A 26,163-nucleotide genomic window follows, 5' to 3' on the forward strand; every position below is an offset into this window, starting at 1 on the left:
TCACTAAGTGCATCCGTTTTCTTAATTTCAATTACGTTTAACGGAACGTTTTATTTTAATTCTACCTAAATCTGTTGAATATAAAACAATATTTAAAAAACGAATCTAGATAATTTGTACATCTCCTGAGACACGCATGCATGAGCATATTAAGGTGTTAGTATTTTTACCTACATAAAAAAATATTGGAACAATATTCCATACAATGGACAATATTCTTTATGGATAGTATGATTACCTACATAATAATAATAGATTGGAATTATACGTATATTATAATGGAAATGTTTGATCGAGGTAATCATTAAAATTGTAAATTATGTTTTGTATTAGTTGTTCTTATTTTTTTATAATGTACCGGTTCCGACAGACGTTGTCCACGTCTTATATACAAATAAATCTAATAACGGAAATTGTAAATTGCTCTCGACTCCACTTGAACACAAAAAAATTATCAAAATCTGTCCAACCGTTTTAATTACGAACACATATGCACAGAAGATTTATATATGGTCTAAGATCCCGCTATACAACGACCTTCACCGAGATGCTTATTTAATGAAACTTATTTTATATTTAATTTAATATGTCAATAAATATAATCCATATGGGTTGCCTAGCAAATTTCAGTCCAGAGTATTTTAATTAATATTAAAAAAAAAAAATTTTTTAAACATTTCACCGGTATGATTATTAGATAAATTCTATACCAATCGAAAGTATGAAGCCCATAGAATATGCAAACGTTAGGTTGTTTTTAATCAATTAATTATATATGTGTATATTTTTTATGAGACACTAAAGTATATATACATCTTTAGTATAAAAGAAGGTTATAGTGATACATATATAATACTACCCTGATTAAAAATATTGATTGAAAAAAGTTCAAAAAATAAAATGCAAATTATAAAAAAAAAATTTTTTTTATATTAATTAAACATACTCTGGACTGAAAATTGCAAGGCAACCCATATGGATTATATTTATTGACATATTAAATTAAATAATTAAATATAAAATACGTTTCATTAAATAAGCATCTCGGTGAAGGTCGTTGTATAACTATAATATACCTGCTGCTTAGATACATAAACTAGCGACTATACTGACTGCAGCGCCATCTGCCGTGCTAATTTGTGAATCTAAACCATCCAAGGCGCCACCCAAACGCATCCAAATAAAAAACAATCCAATCGGTCCACTCGTTTAAGAGGTCAGTGACATACACACGTACGTAGAATTTTAGTTTTAAAAATAATACTTGCTATTTTTATGTTTTATTTCATAATTTTTTGTGTGATAAATAAAAAAAATCCTGATATACATCATTCTAATATATAAAGCAAAATAAAACTATAATTAATTTCCAATAATTTATTATCATTTGCGACTGGGTACAGAATAAATCTCACTTACATTATACTGACAGTTTCATGGATAACGACATCGATTCTAAAAGCTCCACTCCATATACCTATAGCGACATTTCTAACCAAAAACTCCAAACAAAATCGCTATTATAAGCACTTATTGGGAGAACATTAAGGGTCCACACTCATAAATAGACAGTACATATCACATTATCACATAAATTACAATTACATAGCGAATTCATTGGGGCCATTTTTCCTTAGCTTACGACGCCGCTGTAAAAAATTGGACGAAAATAAATTCAACAAAGGAAATTGTGTTTTAATGAAATTTTTATAAAAATTAACTTGAAAAATGCGATTTATTGAGATTAAATAGCACAATCGTTTTTCACATCCAAATTAAGGAACATTAGATGAACCAAATATTCAACAATCAACACCAACAAATCTAAAACATAATTGTGCTTTACGCGGTATAAAAACGAACGCCCTAATAAATTAAATTAACTAAATAAATTAAGTTAGCGTCATTATAACTCGGAATGTTCATTATCTAACTGCGGTATTTCCGTAGCCTCTTCCTCGACTTCTACTTTTTCCGGCTCCTTCGACTTTTCAGGTTCCTCGACCGGTTTTTCTTGACCCTCCGTTTTTTCCGATTCAGTTGGAGTCTCTGTTTTATTCTCCACCTTCTTAGGTTTCTTGGGGCGCCAAATCTTCAGTTTGTTGAGCAGATACTTAACTTCACGATCCAAGTTTGTTATTTTTTCCCTTATACTTTCGACTGTCAGTTTTATATCTTCGTTCTTTTTGAGCGCGTTTTGTTCTGCGACGGATTTGTCCACCCAACTTTTGGTTTCTTCAATTTTCTTTTCCAAAAGCGATATTTCTACATCAGTAAACACATCTCTTTCAGGGCTAGCTTCTTTGGTGTAATTCTTGGCCGATTTAAGGAATTCCCTAGAATTGTTTAGAACACTTTTGATTGCGGCAATCGCATCGGGTCTCTCCCTATGTTCCCAATGTTTGTAGAACATCTGGTTTGTCTTTTCTTTGACTGCGTTCAATTTCTCTTCGAACTTAGCAGTCTCAGCCTCATACCCATCATCATAGAGCCAATCGGAAACTTCACTACAGAGTTTCTTGATTACCTCGATCTCTTCTGGAGTTCCACATTCTGCGTACTCCTCCATGTCTACTTTCATTTGTACGTCAACAACGAATGCCTCCAAGTTGTTAAGTGCTGTTTCTCTTTCGATTCGCTTTCTGTCGATTTCGTTGAGTTTGTTTATCTTGGTTTTTGATGTTTTGAATTGGTCTGGAGATAACGGTTGTAAGTTTAGTATCTGCTCGTTAGCATTGACGGGTTCTTTTAGAACAACAATTTTTGGTTTCGGTTTGCTTTCTGGTTCCGTTGCGTTTTGTTTTTCAGTTGTGGTCTCATTAGCTTTGGCGGTATCATTCTTCCCGGCTTCTTGTTCCGTTTCCGTTTTCTTAGTTTCAATTACGTTTAACGGAACGTTTTATTTTTATTCTACCTAAATCTGTGGAAACGCATGCATGAGCATATTAAGATGTTAGTATTTTTACCTACATAATAAAATATTGGAACAATATTCCATACAATGGACAATATTCTTTATGGATAGTATGATTACCTACATAATAATAATAGATTGGAATTATATTATAATGGAATATTATAATGGAAATGTTTGATCGAGGTAATCATTAAAATTGTAAATTATGTTTTGTATTAGCTTATTTTTTTATATTATACCGGTTCCGATAGACGTTGTCCTGTACATGTCTTATATACAAATAAATCTAATAACGTAAAATTTAAATCATTCTCGACTCTAATTGAACACAAACAAAATCATCAAATTCTGTCTAGCCGTTTAGGAGTTTAATTACGAAAACATGCACAGATTTATATATACTAGCTGTTTATTTGCAGAATAGATAAATAACCTATTACCGACTGCAGCGCCATCTACCGGGCTGATTGTGAATCTAAACCATCCAGGGCGCCACTTAAACGCATACAAAAAAATCATACATATCGGACCACCCGTTTAAGAGGTCAGTAACATACATACACAAAGAAGAATTATATGTAAAAAGATGTACAGTCGACTCTCGATAATTTGACACTCGTTAATTTGAATTTCTCGATATTTCCGGTCCCTTGAAAAATACTCGATTAATTGAATAAAATCAATGATAATTGGTCCCTTCGGTAATTTGAAGTTGAAAAAGTATTATTTTGCTCGCCAACATGCGATAATTTGAAATCCAGTCTTCCCTACTCTCTATAATTTGAAGCGTTTATCATGCACAGACTTGTCAATTGTTTACATAAATGTTAATTGTTATAATAATTGTTAATACATAATAAGAATATAGAAATAATAAGTAACAAATTTTGATCATTTTTCTTATTTCCTTCCGTCGCCCCTCTCTCTCGTGGTTATTCAAACACTTATTTTGAACTCTCGATAATTTGAAACTCAAGGGGAGTTTCAAATTATCGAGAGTCGACTGTACCTAATTGCTATTTTTATCTTTTATTTCATAATTGTGTGATAAATAAAAAAAATCCTGATATACATCATTCTAATATATAAAGCAAAATAAAACTATAATTAATTTCCAATAATTTATTATCATTTGCGACTGGGTACAGAATAAATCTCACTTACATTATACTGACAGTTTCATGGATAACGACATCGATTCTAATAACTCCACTCCATATACTTATAGCGACATTTCTAACCAAAAACTCCAAACAAAATCGCTATTATAAGCACTTATTGGGAGAACATTAAGGGTCCACACTCATAAATAGACAGTACATATCACATTATCACATAAATTACAATTACATAGCGAATTCATTGGGGCCATTTTTCCTTAGCTTACGACGCCGCTGTAAAAAATTGGACGTAAATAAATTCAACAAAGGAAATTGTGTTTTAATGAAATTTTTATAAAAATTAACTTGAAAAATGCGGCATTGAGATTAAATAGCACATTCGTTTTTCACATCCAAATTAAGGAACATTAGATGAACCAAATATTCAACAATCAACACCAACAAATCTAAAACATAATTGTGCTTTACGCGGTATAAAAACGAACGCCCTAATAAATTAAATTAACTAAATAAATTAAGTTAGCGTCATTATAACTCGGAATGTTCATTATCTAACTGCGGTATTTCCGTAGCCTCTTCCTCGACTTCTACTTTTTCCGGCTCCTTCGACTTTTCAGGTTCCTCGACCGGTTTTTCTTGACCCTCCGTTTTTTCCGATTCAGTTGGAGTCTCTGTTTTATTCTCCACCTTCTTAGGTTTCTTGGGGCGCCAAATCTTCAGTTTGTTGAGCAGATACTTAACTTCACGATCCAAGTTTGTTATTTTTTCCCTTATACTTTCGACTGTCAGTTTTATATCTTCGTTCTTTTTGAGCGCGTTTTGTTCTGCAACGGATTTGTCCACCCAACTTTTAGTTTCTTCAATTTTCTTTTCCAAAAGCGATATCTCTACGTCAGTAAACACATCTCTTTCAGGGCTAGCTTCTTTGGTGTAATTCTTGGCCGATTTGAGGAATTCCCGAGAATTGTTTAGAACACTTTTGATTGCGGCAATCGCATCTGGTCTCTCCCTATGTTCCCAATGTTTGTAGAACATCTGGTTTGTCTTTTCTTTGACTGCGTTTAATTTCTCTTCGAACTTAGCAGTCTCAGCCTCATACCCATCATCATAGAGCCAATCGGAAACTTCACTACAGAGTTTCTTGATTACCTCGATCTCTTCTGGAGTTCCACATTCTGCATACTCCTCCATGTCTACTTTCATTTGTACGTCAACAACGAATGCCTCCAAGTTGTTAAGTGCTGTTTCTCTTTCGATTCGCTTTCTATCGATTTCGTTGAGTTTGTTTATCTTGGATTTTGATGTTTTGAATTGGTCTGGAGATAACGGTTGTAAGTTTAGTATCTGCTCGTTAGCATTGACGGGTTCTTTTAGAACAACAATTTTTGGTTTCGGTTTGCTTTCTGGTTCCGTTGCGTTTTGTTTTTCAGTTGTGGTCTCGTTAGCTTTGGTGGTATCATTCTTCTCGGCTTCTTGGGGTTGTTCTTCAGATTTTTCTTCCGCTTTGTCTGGCAATTCTGAGTCTGAGCCGAATAGTTTGCTAATAGTACTTCCGATTTTAGATAACGTACTATCGGTATCTTCGTCGTCGGTGACAGTTTTCTCTGCGACGAATTCTACGTTAACTAGGTTAAGAATTCCAGAATCATCCATATTGAAATGTGCTTTGATGCCTTTGTTTTCAACGTTGTCTCCCGCATTTTTGTTAAGGGCATCACTGACCCCAGTGAGAACAACTTGCGTTAGGTTTAATGTACCAATGTTTTCCAGTTCATTGGATGGGATGTGATCTAATTCAGCATAGTTGACGTTAAAACTGAAATCGTCTGTGTGTTTGTTGAAGGTAATTACTTTCTTTTGGGGGTAAGGATTCATCGGGCCGAAGAGAGTTCTTCTTATCTGTAAAAGTTATACAGACATTTAAGATTTTGTATCTTAATAAATTAACTTTGATAAAATTTATTGTTATAATAAACTCCCAAGAACAATTATTATAAGCAATAAATAACAAGTAATTGCATTGCAAAAAAATAAACAGAAATAAGAAAGGAAGAAATAGAGAGAAATTATTGAAGTTTAAAAAAACAACGATGAAATGATTGTAGAAGAGTAACTAATCCACCATCAATCACCCACTTTGTAAGAGAGTTTCAGAATTTATACAAAACACAGTTTTACAAACACACAACAAAAACAAACAAAATACCACCAAGTATAAAAATCTTACCATTTCCTGAAATGAAGAAATAATTTATGAGTACTTTATTAAATAGTGAAATGTAAAAGTAAAATTAAACGACACAAAGTTTATTACTATATTCTGATTTTTAATTTCGTAGAATTCTAACAGCTATAATTTTTTGACATGTCAGAGATTACAAACCTTTTTGCCCGGGCACATTTTTCAATTTCAATACGAGTCAACATCTGTCTCTAGATACAAACATTTTATTTGTTAGTGAATGTATCCATTTTATTAAGTGCGGTGCTCAACATACAGATAATTATATATATATATATAATTACGTCCCATTTCATCACAAACAGTAAAAAACGCAAAAGATAACATTTTATTGCTTTTAAAAGGTTTACTAAACCTAGAATTGGTATGCAGTGAAAAAGTAAAAAAATAAGTAATTAAAGTGAATTCGATATATTGTTCATGATATTGAAATATTTGTTATTTTTGTATAAGGTCACTTGAGTAAGTAAATATTAAGATTTACATTTTTGTGGGTAAAACAGAAAAAATACGTAGCAATTTTATTGCCCTAAAATGGGTCAAATTTGTCCCTTTGGTGTAGAACTTTTTTAGTAGCAACATTTATGAAATGTCAGAATTCTACGGAATTAAAAGTCCGAGATAATAGACTATAACCAACAGAGCAATAACTCACCAATTTCTCATTTCCATCAACCTGTCGGCTGAATACCACTTGTATGGGCAATAGAACCGCGTCTCTGACGTTGAGGGCTGCCACTTTGTATCCCGTCGCGAGAGATGCAGCTCTAAATATACAGAGAAATAATTTAAGCTTTATACAGTAAGAATTTCCAAAGTTTTATTGTTTATTCAAAAAAAAATAGGATGCGTGTACTTATATACGCGCGTAAAAAGTTATACTTCTTTGGCATTATTAAAAATAGTTTTTGATTGCATGCAAATAATTAATTACAATTAAATAATCAAAGACTGGAAAAGGAGTCATTATAGTCAATAAAGTTCAGGTTACATTTGAAAAATTAAATATTTATTATTATTCTCTTACATTAAGTGTAACATAAATTCTATTATTATTCGAATGTTGTTTTTAAATTATGTCCAATGCCGTAGCATCTTCCGTGGGCAACTTCATTCTGTTAATTTTGTGTCACGGTGCGCGCGCATCGTAAAATTTCACTCTCATCAATTTTTCATAACGCGCCTAAATAAGTATAACTTCAAAAATGCGTAATTTAAGTTGTTATAAATTAAATAAACATGTTCACTTTAAGGCACTTATTTTCAATTGTATGAGTGGCACACATAAATATATGTGATGTATGCAATAATGGAAATTTTATACTTTCCATTAAATTATTCTTATTTCTCACCTATAAACAGCCCCAAGGGTAGCTGCTTCATCAGCATTGATGGATTTATGGGGATCAACGCCGGCTGCTGTTTTCAAAGCCTCAAGTACTGCGGGTACTCTTGAAGCACCACCGGCCACTATCACTTTGGCTCCAGCACCCGCTCCACCGGCTGATGAAATGGCTCGGTGGATAACGTTCGACACGCGTGCCCAAAGATCAGAGCATAAGCCTTCTAGATCAGCACGGGTCACCTTTATAATGGGAAATGCATACATATTAAAAGACATAAAATTGATTAAATTTAAAAAACAAATAAAAAAAACTAGATTATTAATCTTTATATAAAGATTATTAACTTAATTTAACCAATTTTAAAATTATGATCAGCAATAAATATCGTTACAAATTTCTATATTTAAAAAAAATAACCAACTCCAAAATGCATTAAAAAGCATTTAATAACAATATTTTCTATTCATATATTTATGATTGGCCTTGTAACATAACTAAATTTATAAAGTATGAATTTTCTTAAAAAATGCGAAGAAACTTTCTCCCCAACCTATTATTATCTTGTATATGTTTTAATTATATTTTTAAAATTTTACATTTCTATTTTTCGTTTGTGAAACTTATGTTTACGTTAATTGTCACACATTTTAGATGTAAGATTTTGTAAAATAATTAGTAGATTAAGTACTGTGTGTGATGTCGTAAGCTTAATAACTAAATAAATAAAGTGTTAATTTATTTATTTACATAAATTAAGGTGTGAAGATCCTATAAGGCTATATTTTTGCAAAAATCAAACTTTATGACCATTACGATCACAAAATAATACACAAGAAAAAAAAATATGTTAACTTTCTCACACCTTCGGCTTGAATAAGTTGATTAAAACCAGTCAAGAAACTTACTTGTAACTTGAAGTCCTTATCATCAAGTAAGCTCTCAATCTGCGCATAATGTTCAGTATTGGCTGATAATACGATCTTGACTCTCTCAGCCTCTCGGAACAATTTCTCCATAGCCCTCGGTGAAGCCCTTACATCACCACCTCCGTTCGCTTCCCATGCCTTAATCAAATGCTCTCTTAACCGTAAAGTCATTTCTAATCCACCCAAGGTTCTGAAAATCAACACAACATATTTAAAACCTTAATAGAATGCTGGTACGTTTTTTGGAGACAGCACATAACATGTCATGTAGTTGACATGACAAAGAGCACAGTAATTACCGATTCATTTTTAAATTTTAGAAATTTGTATTGATTAATACCTATCAAATCCAACACCAATCACTTGCAGTTGTGGTACTGTCTCGACATATCCCTTTTCTTTTGTCTTCACTGTTTTGTATTCAACTAACGCCGCCTTTGTGGATGCCGATCCCATGTCAAAGAAAAGTGTGTGCCATGCCGTTTCATTGATTTCCTAAAAACAAATTTCTTAATTAAAAAATATCTTGTCATATAGATAATTTAATGTAACCAGAATATGTTGCACTATGGTTAGAAACTGCTTTGGTAATGTTCTACATAAAATTCCATTTCTGCAGTCAAATAGTTACATTTTATTGAGATTCTAGTAACAGACAATGTCATGTAAAATTATCCATGAAAAAAAAACTTATTTATAAATTTATTGTTCTCAAATATTTCAAGCCAGTACATTTTACTGAAGAAAAAGAAAATTAATCTAAAACTAAAATCAGTATTAATTTTCACTTCAAGAATCCAAAGAAATTCTTACCTTCCTCCGGAAAATACCATAATTGATAGCAATTGCAGTATAATCATTAATTAGTTGAAGTACATTTAAGCCTGCCAAAGAAGCAGCTTCCTTCATAGCCCTACGCTCAGCTTGGTTGAAGTAGCCGGGGATGGTAAGGACACACTCACTGATTGGTTGACCTATAGTAATACAGTTTTACTAAGTATTTTATAAGCATCAAATTATAATGTGACATTCAAGTAATTTTTTTTAAAGTTTAATTTAAAAAAAGAATATATTGTACTACTTACCATGGCTTATTTCAGCGAATTCTTTGGAATTAGCAAGTTGTTGAGCTACCAACTCTTCTGGGGTAAACCTTGTCTTTTCATCGTGAACAAATTCTGGCGTTCCTCTTTCTGATTTTACAATCTCGTAATATGGGAATCTTTCTCTAAAACATGAGAATAATAGAATGTAACATAATTAGAAAGTCATAAAAATTACACCAAATTCTGATAGAAAAAAATCGATTTCGAATAGTTTTGAATACGTCAAAGTAACGGCACATTCTTACCTGTAGGCTTGTACTAATGGGTGATCATATGGCTTGCCCAAAAGATCTAGAAGATATTTATACGCATTTTTAGGAAATTTAACGCCAACTGTCACAGCATCTTCGCCGAATGTCCTAACTTCATCCCTAAATGCAACAACAGCTGGTGTTTTTCGTTTGGATTCCTTATTTAGCACTATTTCCATAGGAACTCCCGGCGAAACGATTCCGGTTTTTATCCATTCTGAACCAAAATCAATGGATATCACTGCAGCAGCATCGGTTTGTTGACTTAATAATAAAGATAACAGTATCGAAAACACCACACCATACATTTTCTGAAACAAAAAACGAGAAAGAACGTAAATTTACTGGAAACACATCTCCAAATTTTCTATTAAGCTGTCAATGACCGCTCATGTTTAATGAATTTCTATTAACTTACGAAATTTATGGCCATCTTCATTCAGTAAATACCATTAGTTAACTTAATTTAACTTTATTTTTCTTGATCAATAAGCTTCTTAAAAGAAAATGTAGTACATTATTATTTCTATGCAAGCCAGCTACTTTAGTCCACGTCAATTTTAACGTGTTTTCTTCTTTTTGGCTAGTGTAATTGATTGCCAGTGGAAAATATATATGCAATTTGTCATATTGTTTTTATACTATGGCAACTTTGACAAGTTAAAATTTGCCAATAGAAATAATATTAAATTTTTAATTTACATTATATATCTGCACTTTCTACACAAACATAATATTATAATATCATTCTAGAAAAAAACAATTATGTCAAATTGACATTTCAACGGACCATAAACAATATTGCCAAAAAAAATCATATGTTTATTTATGTAGGTTACTCTATAGCCTATGGATCAATGATTGGGTCAGTGTTGCCAACTCTACGTCTTTTTACGTAGATCTACGTATTTTAGGCCTTTCCTGAAAACCTACGAACTTCAGTCACAGAATCTACGTATTTTTAATCAAATTGTAAAATTTTGCACAATATCCAAATTAATTCGGCTGAATAGGCATAACATCTATTACTTTCGAAAAAGAAAAGATAAAAACAATCCGACCGGGATGGAGAACTTTAAGAAACACAAATCTTCCATTTCAAGAGGATCAGCTAATCAAAGCAGATGAATTTTGGCGTCATATTGACAAAACCCTCACAGGATTACTTTGTACAAAAAAGTGGTCTAAAAAGTAACCCTGAGCCAACGCAAGATCATATTAAACTTTTTAGTATAAAACATGCACAAATTTAATTTACCAAAAAATAATTTTTGTAGTTATACTTCTTTAGGCGCGTTATGAAAAATTGATGAGAGTGAAATTTTACGATGTGCGCGCATCGTGACACAAAACTAACAGAATGAAGTTAGTGGCGCATGTTGGCACGCACGCCGCCTCTGTTTACTGTATATTTATATTTATAATATTTATCCACATGCTTTGAGTTTCTACATTTAAAACACCTGTTTTCATTATACAAGTGCGAATTTTATATGTGCGTCTGAATTATAATGAAAAGAAAAAAAAGAAGTACTAATTAATATTAGAAAATAATAATAAATATAAATATAATACTAATAATTATTTATTTATTTAATTTTTCAAATGTAAACTGAACTTTATTGACTATAATGACTCCTTTTCCAGTCTTTGATTATTTGATTGTAATTAATTATTTGCTTGTAATCAAAAACTATTTTTCATAAAGACAAAGAAGTATAACTTCTTACGCGCGTACATTAAAGTACACGGACACTTTTTTATTTTTAATAATAATTTTAAAATAAACCACTAGTTTTATTCAGTTTTACCTACTCTACCCTCTTCATTTCACTCATTAAAAAAAAGTACGTAGATCTACGAACTTTTCCTATACAATTTTTACTAAATCTACGTAATTTTCTAATCTGGCCTACGTAATTTTCAAAATCCGAGTTGGCAACACTGGATTGGGTGTTGATTTGTGCAAAGTGTTTGTCTTATTGAGTGTTGATTTTTATGAGCGAAGGCAGCGTAATGCTGTTTATTGTTATACAATTTTAATTAGTGCGATAAACAAACAACATATACAAAGGTAAGTCAACGTCAAGTAGCTACCAAGTAAAAAATCTTTATATATATAGTTTGTTTTGTATAAAAGTGGTATTTGTAGTTGTGCAATTCGTCAATACATGGATAGATAAGACGCATTAAGCTTTAAAAAATTAGGCATTTCTATTTTTCGTAAATAACAGTAATAAAGGATCACGTTGCGCGTGTCAGCGTGGGGTGCAGTATCGTTTACATGCGGTTCTAAAAATGTGACAAGACACGAGTAACGCAGCGATGTCGGCTTCGCTCTTGCTAAAAATGGAACGAAGCATTCGTAAATCGTTTAACTGAGATTTGCGATATGTTGATGTTAGTAAAGTTTTATCCTTGGCAGTTATGTAATGACCCTTAACGTTGCTTGGCACGTGCACATACCATATGCACCACGCGACACGTAGAGACGAGGCACGCGGTCGCAAAACCCTAAGTTTCCTAGCAACCTATCGTTGACGCCATCGCCCTGGCGCCTGCACTGACCCAATGAGCGCAAAAACACATGGTAATCGTTACATCACGTCCACGCGTCGCTATTCGCGTTACACGTTGCTAGGTATTTTGATTAGCCATAACATTCAACTGTAATTTACATAGCAAGTGGACATAATTGTAAGTAAAGCTTTTCTTGCATGCAACCTTGATCATGTTATTTCATAACACAAGCTGCGTAATCTACTAATTTTGCAAATTTTCTCCTTGTTATCTTACACCGCAATTGACCTACATTTAGCTTGAAAAATCTATTATAGACCATTTAGATACTTCATCTCCAATAGATATACAATATAAATCTTACAATTACTAAGAATTATTAATGTAATAATGTAATGTTATTGATTATAGTTTTATTTCAAATGGGTATTGCTTAGTTTTTATTTTCTTAAACTTCAAGTTATTACAAAAATGCAAGGTAAATCACCGTGTTGATAACAAAACTATTACATCATCATGACTATTATTGTTATTGATTAGAGTTGTATCATATATGATTAAACTACAGGAGTAGCATTTTACACACTGTTTATTTTGAATATCCACTCATTTGCAAAATGAAATGAAAATTGATATATTTGATAAAAACCTCCTAGTATATCTTATGCTTGCATTAGAAAATATCTAAAACTTTTTGTGTATTTATTTTAATATAAGCTTTTTATGATTATGTTTTATAATCTAAACCTAAAGGTTTTAGCTTAACATAACTAAAAAAAGTGCCGTTATGTGGTGGCGGTGGATACTTTTAATTTTCTAAACTAATTTTAGCATACTGTATTAAGTGTACACCATAGTAACATATATGCATAAGTATATACTATAGTATTAATCAATGCTTTTGACCATGTTTATCCAATTAAACTACTCTGATGCCATACAAATTACATGCAATTTTTTTGTATATAATTAAAGAATACTAAAATAAATGAACATATAATGAAGGCTGTGATGACGCAACAGAAGCGTATCTACGCGTAAACAAAGTACAATTTAGTAAGGCCGATTACTACTGAATAAATTAAGCCCTTGAGTACAATTATCTCTATTAGATTTTATTTACTGAGAAAGAACGCAATTTGAGGATCTGATTGCACATGAAACTCGTATTTTTTGTCTAATCCGTTACCGTATTTTTCTACGATAGTGTTTTCCTCATTTTTATACGTACTAGAGTACTTTACTGTAGTATAAAAGTTGACGTCATCACGTCACGCGTCTTGTACAGTACCTAGTTACAATGTCACACAGATACCCAAATAGCACCGTAAGCGTTAATGCAATCAATGCTTAGTCTTATGATTCCATTGTGTTCCACGAATCAAAGTTATCATGTAAGGGGTTTTAGCTGTAAGATTATAATTATATTAAAGGTAGTCTAATATCGACCACCATAGTGATAGGGTCTAACATCGACCAACTTAGAATAAGAGTCTCGTATCGACTATAAGTTAAGAATATTAAGTGTAATTTACTTAATAAAGTTTTCCTTTTTAAAAAACCCTTTGATAACCGTCGCGATTTGACTGGCGCAGCCGGTAGGATATCCGTCGTGATCCTGTGCCTGTGAAGACTTAAAATCAGTCTGAGTATAGGGTTGCGCGTGTGTTTTTACGCATTAAACGGATATTTTACGACCAAACAAATAAGTCATTATTGATCGCGTAATTCGACGGTAAAAGGTAAAAAGTGAAAGAAGCAGAAGCAGTTATAAATAGAAGAAATGGGTTGCAGACTTATGTGAGTAAACCTCTTCGCATTCCAACCTGTCCCATTTTATTTCCGTTTGACTGTGTATTGTGTAAAATAGATTTAAGTTATTTTAAGTTGATAAAGATTTTAATTGAAATAAAAAAAGAGAATTATATTGAATTATTAAGTAAGTAAAGAAAATAAATTTATATTATTTTTAATTTTTATTGTAATAAATAATTTTTGTTAAAAAAATGCAAGAAATACGCACTATTCCAACTGATATTCTCAATATTATCCCTAAGTTTGATGGGGAACAAAAACTATTAAATTTATTTTTAAATAAAAGTGAGTATGTCATTAGAGCCTTTAGGCCAGAACGTCCGAATATAGCACAAGATATATACATATTTCATGTTATAACAAGCCGCCTTAGAGGTAAGGCAAGTCACTTGATTAGCGAGAGACAAGACATCAATAATTGGGAGGAGCTAAGAACAACTCTTATCCAACATTTCGGAGATCCTAGAACTGAAGAATGTATTTCGATTGAATTAGAAAATATTAAAATTAATCAAGGCGAGTCATATTTAAGCTTTTGTAATCGAATCCAAAGCGTCCGTAGCACATTATTTTCAAAAATTAATTTAATAGAGGACGAGAATATTAAGAACGCGAAGATGAATATATATAACCATACATGTTTAAATGTTTTCCTTTTCAATTTGCCCGAAGATATGATACGCGTTGTCCGATTACACAGATGTACAACTCTAGAAGACGCGCTCAGTGTAGTAATGGAAGAAGTAAATTTCCTTAACCAATATAAATCACGGAGTGTTAATAGACAAAAATATACTCAAAATATTAATGAAAAAAATAATTTAACACAAAATAATTTTCCACAAAATAATTTTCCACAAAATAATTTATCACGAAATAATTTTTCACAAAATAATTTTAATAAGTTTAATCAATTACCCCAATATGAAAATAAGCCTCCAATGAATTTCAAATTCGGAATACAACCACAACAACAACCTCAAGGATTTAAACCTAATTTCTCTAACTTTAAATTCGGTACCAACCAAAAGCAAGGGTTATATAATTCTAATAATCCTAATAATCCTAATAATCCTAATAATTCACAATTTAAGTTTGGTGGTGGACCACCTCAATTTGGATACAGGCAATTCCCCCAAACAACGAATCAACAACAATTTAAATTTGGTATCCCACAAAATCATCAACCAAAACCGGTACATAAATATGATAACGATGTATCGATGCGAACGGCGCCTCAAGCTAAACCAAATTTTATGACACCAAGAACATCAAATAATTTATTTTATACAAATTACATGAACGACGATATGAATAATTACACAGATTACGATCATGAAACATTTTATACACACGAAGATAATTATCCCTATGAATATTATAATATAGATCCGAATGATTTTACTCCAGATAATTATTGCGAATTAGAACAAAATTCAGAAGGTAATCCTTCAGAAGGAGGTCTCAATAACACCTCAGAACCTGAAAATTTTCATACACAAGCCTCAATAACCGACAAACCGAAGTAATACAATTAAATCATCACGGTGCTTTAAAGTTGCCACATATTGAAATTCCCGAAATAAATAGTAAGTTTATGATAGACACAGGTAGTTCAAGATCCTTTATAAGTCCTGAAATAGTCAATAAGTATTTGACAGAATTTAAATATTATGAGCCATTCGAAGTCGTGAGTACACACGCACAGAGTCACCATAACGAAGTAATTTATATACCTCTCTTTAAAACTTTTTGTAGTACAGATTATCATAAATTTTATATCTATAATGTGGATAGCGATTATGGCGGTTTAATAGGATCAGACCTATTAAAACAACTTGACGCTAATATAGACATGAAAAATCAAATTTTAAGAACTCGTGACACAGAAATACCAATTATTTATAGTCCACCATTTGCCATTCATGTTGATGCACGATCTGAAACTCGTGTTAAGGTTCCTGTTAATCTTCCCAATGGACAAGCAATATTAAATTCAATTAATTTTGGTAAAGGTATAAGAACACCATCTGCTCTTGTAAAATGCGAAAACGGTTATGCTACCACTATAATACAGAATGCAACTGATAAAAACTATAAAATTAAATTCACTAAACCTCTAATGGTTACAAGTTACAATAATTTGTGTTTTGAATATAGAGATATTTTTTACAGCCAGCATATACCATTAAGTTTTTCTAATCAAGTTAAGCATAAAGCTCGTATTAAATTAAATGCTTTAGGTAAAAACGATAAAGATAATCAATCAATGAAAGTTAATGTAGATAACTCTGACAGAAATCTTGATGACTATATTCAAGAATTAACCGATTCAATAACACGATTAGGACAAAACAACCAAAGTAAAGAACCTGAAAATGATAACAGTAACTCTATGTCTTTTTCTGAAATATCTAAGTCTATTCCATCTCGAGTTAATTCCAGGTCATCATCACGCACATTAACAATAAACTCTAGTACAGATACAGCACATTCTGCTGAAGATATGGATACTGATGGCATTCCCATACTTTACGAAGCTATAGATACGAAACCAAACCAAATATTAATACACCCATGGTTTAAAAATGAACTTTCAGTTAAAATTCGATCACATCCCAAGCAAAAGATTTTAGAGGTTCACTTACCCCTAGATAATTCCGAGTTAATAAAAAAATTTCTTAAAGAATATATTAGACCCAAAATTAAATACTTTATCTATTACGAAAATAAAGCACACCGACAATTATTCACACAAGTATTAATTTCATTATTTAGAAAAGAAACCGTAAAGCTTTATGAATGCACTGAAAGAATAATTAATGTCACTGACGAAAAAGAACAAGAGGAAATAGTAATGAAGTATCACGTAGGCAAAACCTGTCACCGAGGTATTAAAGAAACAATTTCTCATTTAAAACGAGTTTATTTTTGGACAAATTTAGAAGAAACCGTAACCAGTTTAATAAATTCATGCGACACTTGTAAACGTATGAAATACGATCGTAGACCATTTAAACCTCAATTACAACTTACACAAACTCAATCAAGACCTTTCCAAGAATTATTTATAGATTTATTCTCCATAGAAGGAAAATATTACTTAACCATATTAGACGCATTTAGTAAGTTAGCACAAGCTTTTGAAATCCCAGATAGATCAACACCTGAAGTAGTCAGGGCACTTATAAAGTATTTTTCATTCTACGGCGTACCTACTAAAATCAGTTCAGACCCTGGTTCTGAATTCAATAATAAACTCATGAAAGACTTAATGACATTATATAAAATAGACATTCACATAGGCACCCCTAACAATCCAAACTCAATGGGATTAATAGAACGATTCCATTCCACAATTTTAGAAATATATAGACTTGCGAAATATGAACATAAATTCACAGATGCTACATCAGTGATGACTTATGCTATAATGGCTTACAATCAAACAATCCATTCAGTAACAGGTCTCACTCCGTTTGAAGTAGTATTTGGTCACACGGAAAATAACAATCAATTTAATTTAAACTTTGATAAAGAATATACTCAACAACTAGTTAGGGATCATGCAAAAAGAACTCACTACTTATACAAATACTTAACCGATAAAATAGGAACTAGGAAAGAAAAAGTTCAACAAAGTAGAGTAGGAGAAACTAATTTCGATTTAAATGAAGGTGATAATGTTTTTATTAAAGGCATAAATCGACGTAGAAGCAAGGATAAGCCCAGGTATGAAAAAGCAAAAGTTAAGGGTAAAATAAAAAGAAATGTAGTATTGGTAGAAACTAGCACAAAAGATAAAAATGTTCCAATAAAAGACATAAAACGTCCCCCACAGGTTCGTCCTGCTAGTGACCCAAGCAGTAACGATCCGGGCCCTTCAACTTCAAAAGGTTGAGAAGAATCCAGGCGTTCTCCCTCTTAGAGAAGGAACCGCTATGATTACGTATGATAAGTGGATAGTAATTAAGACATTAGATATTAAACTTATTAAGGAAGAATTAGAATTTAATATGCATAGGTATATAGAACTAAATAGAATAGTAGAATTACAGTTAAATACCAGTAGCCCTTCGTTAATATACTTCAATGATGTTAAGCTTCAAGTTAATTATATGTTAAATATCACATTGAACAAATATTCAGAAATTGTACCAATTAATAGACAGAAAAGAGGACTCATTAATCCTTTGGGATCTCTAGTTAAAATGATAACAGGAAATTTGGATTACGATGATGCTATTAAATATGACAACTTAATAAAAAATGTAAAATCTCGTGAACATTCTCTGGAAAAGAAAACTACTGTTATATCCGAAATGATAAGACTTGTTGCAAACTCTACTATAAATATTACAAACAATCTCGAACAATTAAGTGATGCAATTAATAAAAATATTAAAGACATTTCAATTATTTCACATGTAAACCAAATTACACATATCTATAATTCCTTCTTACATAATTTTCAAATAATTTACACAAAATTGACCGAGATTGAAAACATTTTAGCATTCAGTAGAATGGGCGTATTACATCAATCTATAATTAATACTAATGAACTCATTAATGTACTTAGAATCATAGAGAAAACAGATAAGCTGATATTTAAAGTAATTCCTGAAAATATTGTAAGAATTGAACAGTCCATGACATTGAAATCGTATTTTAAGAACAATGTTATTACTTTAGTATTAGAAATACCCTTAGTTAAGAAAGAAACTTATTTTTATTATAAAATTGTACCCTTACCTATCACCCAACCTGAAACAAACCTTACCTTAATAATATTACCCAAGTATCCTTACCTTATTGCGAAGGGGTTGAAAGCGAAATCGCTGTCGACACCATGTAAGAATATAGAAGAAGAAATATACCTCTGTGATGAGCTGCAGACCATGGTACCTGTTGAAGACACTTGTATCCTGGACCTGATGAAATATTCTCACAACGTCTCTTGCAAACAAATTCCAATAGAATTCGAAGAAATTAAAGTAGAACTTTTACAGATTAACCGATGGATAATCTACTCTAAATCACCTGTTGATCTGGTTAGAACCTGTGATAATGAAATTTTACATTACACTCTCATAAATACTTACTTATTAACCATAGAAGATAAATGCCAATATAACATTGCAAATCACAATTTAAGAATACATAGCAGTAACGGTGAGAAGCTTATATCTCAAAAGCTGCCGCTAGTAAATTTACCTGAAAATTTGAAGATCAGTATCCAGAGCAACATTAATCCTGTTAAGCTGAATGGGGTTGATTTAACCAATTTAAAAGTATTATCATGCGCCCTACAAAACAGTGAAAATCAAAGTGATAGTGTAGTGAAAACCAATAGTGTCAGTTTAGGGACAATAATTCTATATGTAATTTTAATTTTAAGTCTTATATCCTTTCTGGCATACAAAAAGATAAAAACATGTATAATATTTCAAGGCCGAAACCATCCTCCGAAAAATTGTTCTTCAGATGATTTCGAGCTTAAGGAGGGAAAAGTTACAATGTCACACAGATACCCAAATAGCACCGTAAGCGTTAATGCAATCAATGCTTAGTCTTATGATTCCATTGTGTTCCACGAATCAAAGTTATCATGTAAGGGGTTTTAGCTGTAAGATTATAATTATATTAAAGGTAGTCTAATATCGACCACCATAGTGATAGGGTCTAACATCGACCAACTTAGAATAAGAGTCTCGTATCGACTATAAGTTAAGAATATTAAGTGTAATTTACTTAATAAAGTTTTCCTTTTTAAAAAACCCTTTGATAACCGTCGCGATTTGACTACCTATACAAATGTTTATCAACTCATTTCGTTTATCACGGTTTTTGGAATGTTTGACGATGCCATAAATGTGCGGTTGCCTTTTCCTGTTAGCGAGTTTCAATTACTTCCCCAAATTAACAAAAAACAAATTTAGTAGCTTTTGTTTCTCATTGTGCTCAACACGTTTTACTTTAGTTATTTTATAGAATAAGGGGGCTGAAACCTCACTGGGTGTTACCCGATACCGAGGCAAGTGGGTTGCTGGTTTCGATGGATATAGTGCCGGTTTAAGGCCGGTAACTCAGCCATTTCTTTATCTTTTTGGCGGTGCGTCCATGGGCAAACGGTATCATTGAACCTCCTGTCCGTTGGTCCCCTGTTCTATAATAAGAGATTCATTATTAGACAAATTATTCAGGCCGGATATCCGTATGTAAATTCATTGTTGGGATATCCGTTTAGTCCTGTTATATAATGTTCCAAAGAACGTTATTTATGGCGGTTTAGGGTTGTTCGGTACCTGTCGCGGATTTTGTCAATGTCAAGGTTATTCGCATAGAAATACTGTAGGGGAACGTGTAAATAAAAATGGTAATAGCCGTGCTTAAACATAACCGATATTTAATTTAAAATTAAAATATTTATTAAAAATAGTAGATAGATAGAATAGCAGTGTTGAGAGAGCGGCTTCAGCGTGCGACTCTCATACCTGAGGTCGTAGGTTCGATCCCCGGTTGTGCACCAATGGACTTTCTTTTTATGTGCGCATTTAACATTTGCTCGAACGGTGAAGGAAAACATCGTGAGGAAACCGACATATCATAGACCCAAAAAGTGGACGGCGTTTGTCAGGCACTAGAGGCTGATCACCAACTTGCCTATTAGATTTAAAAATGATCATGAAACCTAAAAAGGTTGTAGCGCCACTGATTTATTTTATTTTTAATAAAACTAATGATGCACTAAATAATGGAATTCTAGTCTTTAGTACTGTTAAATGAAACTTTAAATGATTTGAGTCTGTGGGCCATAAACTTACGTCAAAAGATTGTTGATATACGAGAAATGCGATGACGTTAATTAAAGCTGTTACTAACCTCTCACAATTTTATTTAAAACAAATTCACGTGCAAACATTAACAAAAACCCGATAAGGTCTCGAACATTTGTAGCGTTGGATTCTTGTCTTAAATAGTCGAACTATGCTATTTAAATATATGCGTATTAAATAATTATGCAATTTTTAAGTGTTTACGAATTTTTATAAAGTTTCTACTTAATAACTAATCTAGTATTTAACACTCGTTAATTTATTGGAGATGTGGTCCAATCAATCTTGGATCAACTCGGATTTCGTACGAGGCTCTCAACAACATGCTATGGAAAAGTTATTACTTTGGTCATATCGCCCATCGCGAACTTGGACAAGCTGGTTGTCGTCGGCAAGGCAACAGACCGTGGGGAAGATCGCCAACCCGCTGGTGTGACCAAGACACGATTCTCATGGGTCCCCCATAACAGCTGCGCTAACAGAACAAAGTGGAAAGATATCACTATCAGGGTAGCAGGCACCTTACAGTGACATAACCTTCAGCAATGAAGAATACGACGAGAAGAAAGAACAGGATGTTTAACCGGGATTCGGGGTTCAATTCCCCGGTGATTGAAATGAATGGAAGACTTGGCTGCTGCTTATTTATAGAGAGAGATGTATGTTTTTAATCGAATTCCAGACCCTCCTCGTTATAACGTCATATACGAATAGAAACCTTAAATATCCCGTCCATGTACAGCTTTGTAGGAGTGAGTAATGACGTCACTGGATGACCTTTAAACGTGAACTACGAATCGATGTATCAATGAAGACCTAGCCACAGAAATAGCGAGATTTGTACTGTATTTATTCATTTATTCATCGACTTTTATCTATGTATTTTAACATAGATAAAGCAAAAATAGGTTCGGATAATACAACGCACGTACAGTAGTTTTATGGAAATCGAACATAGAAAATGATTTATATAATTTCAATGCTTAATATACAAATAATTAGATTCAAATAAAAATATTTTACTCAGAAAGTTATTTTGTTTAGTTTGTTTAGTTAGATTTTACTGCTTAGTTATACAACACAATAACTGAAGTTACAATTATTAACAAAGCGTCCTCGGTACCGATTAAACAAACCCTGTCTTGCGGTAGAAAGGTAGGTGTACCCAAAGAACCATCAGAAATATTAACAGTACAAAAATATGTTGCTTTGGTTGGTCCAAAGCAAGAAAATACATAAAGGAAACTAATAATTTATTTTTAAAGTACTTTTTACTGTACCGGAAGAGTGGTCACTCACACAGGAACATTCTAGTGAGACCAGCGTCTTTAAAATAATGCAACAATAAAGGTTTATTTAAAAAAAACATGATAAGATAATTTAACGTTATCCTAGAATGTTAAACTTGAAATATAAACTAAATTGTTATCATTGCATAATGGTATCTTTTTATATCTTAGAAATTCTTATCACCCGGTGCCAAGTGCCAACTCGACTATGTCAATCAGTGGGTCAGTGTGTCGTAATCAGTGTTTCCAGATCGCGAGTTTAAAATTACCGTAAATTCCTTACTATTGTTAAAATCTGTATAAAATATGCAAGATACTGTATTTTTGAAGTAAAACTTATTCAGGCGTATGAGGGAAATTTTTTACGGATAAAACGCAATAATAATAATATTAGCGTCACGAAGATGTGCAGCGTTTTTGTCGAAGAAAAGAGAGAGCAATTGAGACCGATTGAGAGAGAGTGAGAAGGGCGAATTAAATTATAGAAATCCCTATATCTTCCCTTTTCCCTCCCTCTAAGTCTCGGAAATCTAAAGTTTTAGATTTCCAAAGAAGTTTCACTTATGACATGTGTACTTTGTACGCACGCATTTTTTTTATAGGACAAACGGGTAGGAGGCTCACCTGATGGTAAGTGATACCGCCGCCCATGGACACTCACGATGGCAGAAGGCTCGAGAGGGGTTTTAGGAATTGGTACGCTCTTTTCTTGAATGACCCTAAGTGGTATTTGTGGTGCCGATTGCTGTCAGCAGACGATAATAAGACATTTAGAAAAATTAGTCCGACTTAAGATACGTGTTATAATTATACAGAAATGTGTGGATACCCATATTGATTGAGTCTCGATTTGTTGAAGTCATATTCCATAAACGAGTGGACAAACTTACAATTTTTTTTAGTCGCGTTCTTTATTACTACTGGAGGTAGTGTGTATTGTGGAACAGTATGGAACATATTAAGGTATCACTTATTCCACGTCATTAAATTTGAATCTGTAGGCATCCCTACTCATCGGCAAAGAAGACAAGAGGTTGTAGGCCGAGAGAAAAAGCCGGCGTAAAAAACTCTCGGTACTCTTAAAATAGCAAATCATGTTGGTATTGCATCTTACTCCCTTCCCTCCATTTTCGGCAACCTTAAGCGCCTGTGTAATATTAAAGTCTATAAAGACCTTAACTTGGTCGTTCCAGTGAGTGGGGATCGGCATCTAGGTTTAATGCCCTTCACTCTACTTGTCACAACAAGGTTGTCCAAGTTTTTGGGACCTCTGCGTGCTTTATGTCCAAATGGGGCTTAGGATCTTTTGGTAACACATTAAAGACAAGACATACACATCTGAATAAACCAACTCCAGTAGAATCCAATTCCATCAATATCTTATGAAACTGTCAAACAGATAAATAGAGAGAGATAAAACAGATTTTGTTAAAGTCAGTAACATTTAATTATCAGTATTATCAGTCACTCATCAAAATGCAACAGAAATGCATAAATCAAAAATGAAACCCGTTTTTCGAAGCAATTGAAAATTCTTCAGGGCCATTGGTATAACCTTTATTCGATTAATAGTCGACCTGAATATGGCTAATGTAATTTTAGCTACACGAAAAAAAATACACGTGGTTAGGTCAACGTTTTTTGTTTTCTATGAAAATAAATTAAGGCCGTTCACACCGAAGCTTGGCCATCGACAATTCGTTTAGAAACTTCATTCATTGTATAATGTGACTAGTGTCATAAACCAAATCTTTTAGGGTGTTTATGTCAAAATCCAATAAGTTTTTGACATCCTTGACGACTCTATCTTTCCCCTAATCTATTTTCTTTGTATTCTGTGCCCGGCTATAAGCGAATCTGTGCTGCAGTGCTGTTTTTCCCCTAATCTTAAGTATACACTATACGTATAGCATATAACATAAAGAGTTAATTGAGTGATATTAAGAAACGTAAGAATTTATTTATTCGCTATCCATACAGTACTAATACGATAATGTAAAAAATAAAATATGTAATATTAATGCGATTTTCGCAATGGTTCATCTAAATACCTTATAGGACTGTTTTGAACAGTTTTGGCGGTCCTAGAGCGAGGGCTTCTCAACCCAAAAGTTTGTTCATTCGAACAAATTCTTTCTTTGTTAAAATAAAATGCGTTTATTCATTAAGTACTACATATGCATTGAAATGTGTAAGATTTGGGATCCCTTTTAAGTAAAAAAGTACCTGTGTCAGGTTACACAGCTCTTCCATAACAAACTTAATTATAAATCCCTTAAAATAAATATAATTTAATACATCTTTTATTTTATTTATTTTTGTTTTTTAAACTGTTTTTAACGCGCCTGAGTGCACGTGTATAGGTGTAAGTGACTGAGTGAGTTTGTTAGCGAGTCCTAAATACGCATTTAATACCTGTTCGTACTGTGAAATAAAAATAAGAAATTTTCCAAGACCTAGAGGTTGTAGGACCACTGTTTTTTAAACGGCTGTTTATGAATACAATCAACAATGTTTACTATTAAATGGAAGATTCGCTTATTGTTCGACGTCCTTTGTTCTCAAGAATCGAAATGTTATGCAATCTCCGTAGTAAATTATTGATATAACCTAGAAACTAAATGCGATTAATTATGCATTTGTTTTAATATGTAGATTTGACATTTGAAAATTATATATGTATGATAATTTTATATTACTAGCTGACCCGGCAAACGTTCGTTTTGCCATGTATATTATTTCTAGGAAACATTTCTTTAGTTCAATAAAAATAACTACTATAATAAAAATAGCGGTTGATCGTAGAGGGGTGAAAATTAGGGGTTGTATGTATTTTTGTATGTTGTATCATAACAAAATAAAAACAAAAAAATTAGTCTGAAAATTTTTTTAGACTGGACACTCCTTATCATTTACGGGTTTGAAAGATAGATAGTAGCCGATTCTCAGACTTACTGAATATGCATACAAAAATTCATAAGAATCGATCAAGCCGTTTCGTAGGAGTATGGGAACGAACATTCTGACACGATAAATTTATATATAACCACGTACTCCTTACATTAATCAGACAACGACATATTTTTGCGTTTCACGGAATATAAATGAAAAGTTAAACACTTAACGTGTTGCATTTAATAATAAATAAGTTAATATAATTTATATGCTTTCATTTTCATTAATTTATATCTACAATAATAGGTCAAAGGAAAATGAATGTTTTGTGTGGAGAAATATTTAGTAATTGCGTTTGGATTCAATTTATTAATAACTCTTAACATAACTGCGCATTTTCCCATAATTAGTCAAAGGTCTCCGAGTCAGGTACAATGCTGTGTACCAGCCACGACTTGTTTACAACCACAAATATGCAAACATAAAATCACTACGTACTTAACATAGTGATTTTATGAGAATAAGAATTTTAAATGTTCTAGAAACACAAATACAGTACAATAAAACACATTATAACAACTCCCTCCGTACGCTAACAGTTTAAAAAAACCGTGTTACGTAGGTGGCCCCCTAATTTTCACCCCTCTACGATCAACCTCTATTTTTACACGCTTTATATTAGCTTTACCTGTATGTATGTAACCGACTTCTTCGGACTCGATTTTGACCCACTTTAAACGGACAGATTTAATTCAAACTTTGTACACTTATAAAGAATCAGCGACAATATAATAATTTCATAGGTTTATCTCGAAAAAACAATGAAATTTTTTTAAGTCCACAAAGCAATACGATTAAATTGAGACAACACGTATTGCTGCTAGGACTAAAAGTGG

The 26,163-nt window shown here is 32.4% G+C and overlaps 2 protein-coding genes across 4 annotated transcripts in view; one reads left to right on the forward strand and one right to left on the reverse strand.

Moving 5' to 3' along the window:
- Positions 1–1,737: 1,737 nt before the first annotated feature.
- On the reverse strand, positions 1,738–10,494 carry LOC125060543 (hypoxia up-regulated protein 1). 3 transcript variants are annotated; one of them, XM_047665506.1, is made up of 11 exons: positions 10,328–10,494; positions 9,904–10,220; positions 9,638–9,780; positions 9,366–9,526; positions 8,893–9,047; positions 8,532–8,742; positions 7,633–7,865; positions 6,936–7,047; positions 6,266–6,271; positions 5,516–5,937; positions 1,738–2,855 (listed from the first exon to the last, which is right to left on the reverse strand). In XM_047665506.1, the coding sequence occupies exons 1-11, from the start codon at positions 10,346–10,348 to the stop codon at positions 1,907–1,909; spliced, it is 2,730 nt and encodes a 909-aa protein (XP_047521462.1). In that variant the 5' UTR covers positions 10,349–10,494; the 3' UTR covers positions 1,738–1,906. The 3 variants fall into 3 exon arrangements, with proteins under 3 accessions (XP_047521462.1, XP_047521461.1, XP_047521463.1); XM_047665505.1 differs by lacking the exon at positions 1,738–2,855 and having other exon boundaries at positions 4,025–5,937; XM_047665507.1 differs by lacking the exons at positions 1,738–2,855; positions 6,266–6,271 and having other exon boundaries at positions 4,025–5,937.
- Positions 10,495–11,854: 1,360 nt separating this feature from the next.
- LOC125060277 (forkhead box protein N3-like) overlaps positions 11,855–26,163 on the forward strand; it is a 29,375-nt gene continuing 15,066 nt past the window's right edge. The window contains exon 1 of the mRNA XM_047665095.1: positions 11,855–11,983. The gene's annotated coding sequence lies outside the window, so the exon portion shown is untranslated. The remainder of the gene's footprint in view (positions 11,984–26,163) is intronic.

The sequence above is a fragment of the Pieris napi genome, chromosome 21 (genome assembly GCF_905475465.1).
Source record: "Pieris napi chromosome 21, ilPieNapi1.2, whole genome shotgun sequence".
Classification (NCBI taxonomy): Eukaryota; Metazoa; Arthropoda; class Insecta; order Lepidoptera; family Pieridae; genus Pieris; species Pieris napi.

Coding starts and splice junctions, on each gene's coding strand:
- LOC125060543 (XM_047665506.1), bottom strand. CDS start 10,348: ATGAAGATGGCCATAAATTTC. Junction 9,048..9,365: donor ATGGTATTTTCCGGAGGAAG/GTAAGAATTTCT, acceptor ATTTGTTTTTAG/GAAATCAATGAAACGGCATG. Junction 7,048..7,632: donor ACCCTTGGGGCTGTTTATAG/GTGAGAAATAAG, acceptor CTGTATATTTAG/AGCTGCATCTCTCGCGACGG.